At 38.6% G+C, this 6,748-nt stretch overlaps 1 protein-coding gene across 1 annotated transcript in view; it reads right to left on the bottom strand.

The window, feature by feature from the left end:
- Window positions 1–1,599: 1,599 nt before the first annotated feature.
- The window catches only part of itgb8 (integrin, beta 8), a 20,912-nt gene continuing 15,763 nt past the window's right edge, over window positions 1,600–6,748 (bottom strand). Inside the window, exons 14-15 of the mRNA XM_008421763.2 lie at window positions 4,864–5,027; window positions 1,600–3,340 (exon numbers count right to left, since the gene is read on the bottom strand). Of these exons, the coding sequence (XP_008419985.1) occupies window positions 3,212–3,340; window positions 4,864–5,027 (293 nt within the window). The 3' untranslated portion in view covers window positions 1,600–3,211. The remainder of the gene's footprint in view (window positions 3,341–4,863; window positions 5,028–6,748) is intronic.

Below are 6,748 nucleotides of genomic sequence, written 5' to 3'. Positions count from 1 at the left end.
CACACACACACACACACACACACACGCACGCACACACACACACACACACACACATTCAGTCGTGTTTTCATCACTTGTGGGGAGTTCACGTTGACTTCCATTAATTTCTACAGCTTAACCCTTACCATAATCCTAACCTTGCATTAATCCTAATGTTAATGCAAAATAATAGAGTAGTGTTTTGTATTTGTATCACACACACGCACACACACATTTGTGAGGTAAAAATAAAGGTAATAATTATATGTAAAAGTTCTTGCTTTGTAAAATATTATTATTTAGCAGTCAGACTTAGGACTCAGTGTGTGGTTCACAAAAATTTTTTTCCTGACAGTCACAGTTGGTAAGAAATCATGTAATACTGGACATCTTATCAAGTTGAAATATCATTGAAAAATGTATTCATTTCAGGAATGTCATTGAAAAAGTAAAACACGCTCATTTTTATTACAGTTGACAATTATGGTTTGCTGCTAAAAACTCCTAAAACCTTGTTCCTAGAAAAACAATTTTCAGCTTTTGAATTGCTTTATTGAAATAAATGTTTTGCTAAAGGAGATTGGCTTTTAAAAGAACAAAGTTACCAAATCAATCATGGAGACTTGGCAAACAGAGAGAGATTACCATGTTCCTGAATGGTATGAGGAAATGTGGTTGAAACTTCAAAGAAGGCTAATAGGTTGATTTGTGCCAATAACACTGTCACGGCACAGATGATCGACACGCCCGCGCACACACGCATACACACGCACACACACACATCTAAAAATATTACTGGTACTTTTAGTAGGATTCTGTTGTGGACATTCAATGCAATTATTCCACCAAAAAAGCAAAGAACTGCAAAAATCAAAATTTTCAAAATGTTTTCAGTCATTTTTAAGAACCAGTTGAGCCACAGCTCGCAAACCTCTAAACTAGACGGAGCATGTCGGTATTGCATAGAAGTGGTCATACAACGGCAACCCATCCATCCATCCATCCATCCATCCATCCATCCATCCATCCATCCATCCATCCATCCATCCATCCATCCATCCATCCATTTTCTTTACACCCTTNCCATCCATCCATCCATCCATCCATCCATCCATCCATCCATCCATCCATCCATCCATCCATCCATCCATCCATCCATCCATTTTCTTTACACCCTTGTCCCTCAGTGGGGTTGGGAGGGTTGCTGGTGCCTTTCTCCAGCTAACATTTCGGGCGAGAGGCGGGGTTCACCCTGAACAGGTCGCCAGTCTGTCGCAGACCATGAGGAACCCCACATGCCAAATTTTTGTTCAGAGTTATAAAAGACTAAATGATCGAAAAGCAGTAGAAATTCTCCCCCAAGTTTCTCTGTGTGATCAATTGTGTAAAATGCAGAGTTGACATCCTCTAATAGTTTCTGATACATTAGTGTTCAGATGCCATTCAAAGTCTGTATGGTAAGATATATTGTTCTCCATAATTTGAATTATGGTTACCTTGCAGACCTAGAAAAGAAATATTAATAGGCCACAGTTTTGTTACAGGTCTTTTACTTCATAAAGACTATAAAATGATTCCAGTTGTGTCCTGCACCTCTCACAAAGAAATTGAACAAGTTAATTCAACAGACATGTTTTATTTTGAAAAAAACAAATAGAATTACTCATTTTTGCAAACATTTTTTTTTCTGCAGTAACCAAACACCTATCATAACTGAAACATCATTGGATTTGGATGCTAAAATTAAAATCAAAAGATGGTCATTATTATAATTGTTTTCATGGTAAAGACTTACTTATAAAAGGCTACGCTGTTTCATACACATACGATAACTCAAGTAATGACTAAACAAAATCTTGCACATTTTATTGTGATAAAAACAGTCACACGCAATAACTTACAACAAATCTACCAACAAAAAGTGCCGTTTTCATGTAAAAACTCAGTACCATATTAGATGAGATGATTAATAATGCTACTTATTGCTGAAACCTTCCGCAGTCCACTTAAAAAAACTACAGTATCTGTCTTATTGTGCAGCACTATTATGAGTTATAGGAGATCTCCTGTAACTTGATCAAAAATAAATAGTTATTAGTGTTTTAAACTTTCAGAAAAAGTACAACAGTACAAAAAAAAACTACTTGAAAAATTAGAAATTTGAGTAGGATTGAGCAAAAGCAAAAGTCTCAGGTAATCTCTTCTAGTGCATAAATGCTATGTAGATTCCACTGCCGTCCTCAGTGCCGTCTGAACCCATTCGTACCTTAAAGCCTCAAGTTGTCCAGACATTTTGGAAAATAGATCTTCAGCAAGAACAGGAGAAAGTATGGCTGTGACGCAGAGCACACGCGCTCAAGTGTCCGACGTTACATCGCTATAAATAACCGTTTTTGTTTTACGATTATACATATCTTAAATATGAATCTCAGTCATTCTTGTTCCAGTGTTGGGTGGTGAATTTGTTACATCAGCTTTGAATGCACAAAGACGACCTCTAATGCCCAAAAGTTCACAGCTCTCCTGTCCCAGAGTGCCCACAGTTTTTCAGTAGTACAATGCAGCTTTCTAGTGCAAATTCATCCCATAAAGAGCAGGTCAACACACAGAATAACATTAATCATCCATTACACGCGACGAAAACAGGGGTTAGTAAGAGCGAGGAGTCATTGGTGGAACAGTTAAGGCAGCTGAGGTCAATTGTGTTTTTTAAGAGAGGTCATAGTACATGGAGTTGGCCACACGGGGGCAGACAAAGACAGGGAGACGGTGGAGGTGGAGTGTTGCCTTCTAAAATATGAACTTCAAACATGTAGTGTTACATTTTAAAAACATAAATAGAAACCAGAGGCACAACACACACAGACACTCTCACACTCATCCATGTGACAGACAAGTTGCTCTGCATATCTAAGAAAAGAGGAACCTTCACAATCCCTCTTTACCCTGTGGCCCTCTCTCTGCTGCAGAGGAAGAAGAGGTGGGCGACTTTGTTTCATCTTGATTCAAAAGATACTGGCCACTGTAGTCAAAAAGTCCCCCATGGTTTGGTTAGTTCATTTCAGAGTCTAATCCCATTGAGGTTTTGGAGTCAAGTTTAGCATCGTCTTGTCCTTCAAATACAGTTTTCTTGATGTCTGGGAGCGTAGGGAGCAGAAAAGAAGTTTCCAGTCCAGCTCTTCTTTTTTCTGTCTTTGACGCGTTCCTTCAGACTTCAACATTTGTGCCCTGATTAGAACTGCCAGTGATCATCAAGAGGCATCTTGGGAACCTGTATGTGCATCTCCACGGGTTGGTCAGGCGGGCGGTCCCTCCTGTAGGTCACCGTTTTCTCATTGGTTGTAGGAATATATGAGAGATCCTGGCAGATGACAGAAGCGCACAGTTAGCAAAAGTCCCACATCCCAGCAACAACAATCAGTGCCTTGTAAAGGTACAGGTGAACCTTAAACATTTTCATTTTGTTACGTTACAACCACAACCTTCAGTATTGTGAAATGGAAATAATAGAGTAGTGTTTTTGTATTTAGCTCCCTTTTATAGATGCACCATATACAGCCTGAGCATCACATTAATGTCTCTACCAGCTTTAATCATCAAGATATCAATATTTGCTTTTCCTGTTCTGTTCTACAAAACTGTTCCTATTGTATTGTACTGTACTGTATTGTATTGTATTATATATAGAATACTGGTAGACAACTACCTGATAAAAATATGCAGCTGGAACACAAAACTTGCTTTTTTTCCTCACTGATTTTAAATCAGACTATAGCTTTCCTTTTTTTTAGGTCAGACAGGATTGCAAAAACATACGTAGTATTTGGTAGAATAGCTTTTTAAACTGCATGGCTTGGGTCCAACACTATTTTTCTATAAACTTCTCACAATAGTTGGAATGTTGCCCCATTCCTCATGTCAGAAGTGGTACAGCAGAGTCAAGTTTGTAGACCACAATGTTCACACAACACCCTTCAACAAATGTAAACATCAGGGATTTGTGATGACAACTCTAAAAGTGATCTGAGTTTTTAATGTTTTCATGAAGTAATGCCTTCTTCTTCTATGAGTGGAGAGTACAGGATTAGTTTAACGTTGAATCTTCACAAACACCTTTTACACGGTGCATGTAAGTATCTGGCATCAAGTGTTGCACTGCTCTTAAAGATTTATGCAAAATGGAGTAAAAAATGAAACAACTTTTCTAACTTCCTGTTTGAAGCTTTTGCTGTCTGAGTTTCAGAGGCTTTGTCGTATGTTTCCTTAAATAACAAAAACATGAGATGTAGAATCTCTGTGTACTCAAAAGCGGCCTCATTGAGGTGGACTTGAGCAACTATCAGAACATCAATTTTCTGTTTTACGAAACACACAAGTGAGTAAATCGTAACACACCATCAGTGCTATGAATTAAACCCCCCTTGAGAGTAACTAAACATCAACATAGCAAATTGAGGCTTCAAATATTACCAAAAACAAGTAAACGCATTAAAGGGCCAAAGCAGAGAGTTTCATTAAGCTGTTTTGCAGTTTTGTTGTGAGGTATAAACACGATAATTCAAATCTCCCTTGAGCCAGGCTGAGCAATTTAAGCCCACACATCCTGACAACACATCTCTTCTGCATCTCCATATTTCTTCAGTGTAAGGTCAAACATCCGGGAACTATAGATGCTGAGCAGGGAGTTGGGAGGAAATGTTAAAAACAGCTGTACCCCACAGAGCAGACTCAAATTTCTCCGTCTTCAGTGGAGGAAAAACTCGTTAACATACATTTTCTCTGGATTGAAGGACTCCCTTACACCTCTCGGGGCTCATTGGACGTAGGGCTTCCCCTCAATTAAAATCCAGCAGTGCTCATGAGAGATGACAGTTGAGGACTAACCTTTCCAGTGCAGTGGTAGCCTAAATCCGCAGCGGCGCCCCCTCGTGGCATGACTTTCTTCTGCAGCAGCAACCGTGACACGGCCACCACCACGAGCCCACACAGCACCGTTAGGGCGCACACACATAGGAAAGTTCCAACCAGTCGCCCACTGCTGACTCGCTCTGTGGAGGGACACAACCAGCACATTAGCATTCAAAGATCTAGCACTAGCAAAAAAGATGGAAATGAAATGCATTCCTCTATAGACTATAAATGCATACTGTATGCATTTACAATTTCTGGAAATGAATCTCAGTACGTTTGATCTTATAATAATGTGCTCTTTGTCCATGACTATTTGATGAACTTTAACGCCGAGAATAGTGTGCACATGTTTGAATTACTGCTGGATTTTTTTTCACTGATCCAAACAAGGATTAGATTAACACTAATACTTGGTTAAATGTCCCCTTTCCAAGTTGCAGGGAAAACAAACGCTTTTTGTACCCACCAACAAGTTTCTGAAAACATTCTGGAATAATTCTGGATATTTGTATCCAGAATATTCCAGTTTATAATAGATTTGAGCCTTAGTGATTTCTGCATTGTTGCCAAACATCCGGTCAACTTTAACACGGTGTTCAACTAGAAAACGATCCCAAATACACATCAAAACTAGTTTTTGAATAGACAAAGCAAAATGCAACTCTAAGTAACGGTACTGGAATAGTTCAGACCTAACTGACATTGAAACTATTGACAGTATTTAAACTTCAGACAGCGTTGTGCTTTATGGCTTTCTTAAATAACTTGCTTGATTCAGAATACCTATAAGGTTAGAAATTCCTCATTATACTTATGAGAAAAGCCATATTTGAAAATAACTTCAGTTGTTTAATGCTTTGCATCCTCTTTGCTCCATAACAACTACAAGTGACTAGTCCAAGAGTGATTTAGTGCTTAAATAACAACTTCAAGAGCTCCTATTTTGCCATCTTAAATTTTCCTCTTCCTCTTTGCTGCTTTAAAAAGTCCATGCCTTTTGTCCCAAAGAAGACACTATTTCTGAACCACTTTCTATTCCAAACCAAACTAAACCAACTTTATTTATAAAGCACTTTAAAACAACCACAGCTGATACAAAGTGCTGTACACTAAAACACAACATAATAAATAAATAAATAAATAAATAAATAAATAAATAAATAAATCCATTTACAGCCTTTTAAATGCTTAGCTCAGCAGACCCAAAGCATGATCTACCACCACCGTACTAGACAGCTGGCTCAGTGTTCTCAGCTGTGAAAGTCTAACAAATAAGGAAAACAAAAAAGTCTTTTATTCCACCATTTCCGATTATCTACAGCAGAAGGTAAAACTGAGTCTGTTAAGCAAAACCATTATTTTCATAAGAGAGTGTGAAAAAGTATCAGAAGAACATGTATCATACTGATCTGATCCTGATAAGGTGCAACATAAATATTACAGAGCACATCTATTCATATATATGTGCATTTCATGAAGACAAATGAATAATTAGTATTTAAATTAGTATGATTTTGTGAGCTTTCAAATAAATGAAAAACATCAACTGAAATAAATCCTAAAGTCATACACTAAAGACACCCATATACTAAAACCACACACACATCCACACGCACACACACAGTGCTCAGTCAGAGGCAGCTGTGCCAGTGGTGCTTTGCTGAACATTTAGCTGGCTGTGTGTCTGCTGGGGAGCATGTGCGGATGACGAGCTGATCGCTCCAAACAAAGAGTCCAAAGAGCGCTCTGACATTTTGTAACTGTGTTTCCATAGAGACCTGGCTCCTGCTGCACCCGGGGAACAGTGGGTGTGAACGGGAAGAAAGTGTCCCGTCGGGCTGGGGAAAAATAAGTGGGG

This window comes from Poecilia reticulata, linkage group LG11 (assembly GCF_000633615.1).
Source record: "Poecilia reticulata strain Guanapo linkage group LG11, Guppy_female_1.0+MT, whole genome shotgun sequence".
NCBI lineage: Eukaryota > Metazoa > Chordata > Actinopteri > Cyprinodontiformes > Poeciliidae > Poecilia > Poecilia reticulata.
The sequence above is the reverse complement of the archived record's forward strand: the minus strand, read 5'-3'. Positions and strand labels throughout refer to the sequence as shown.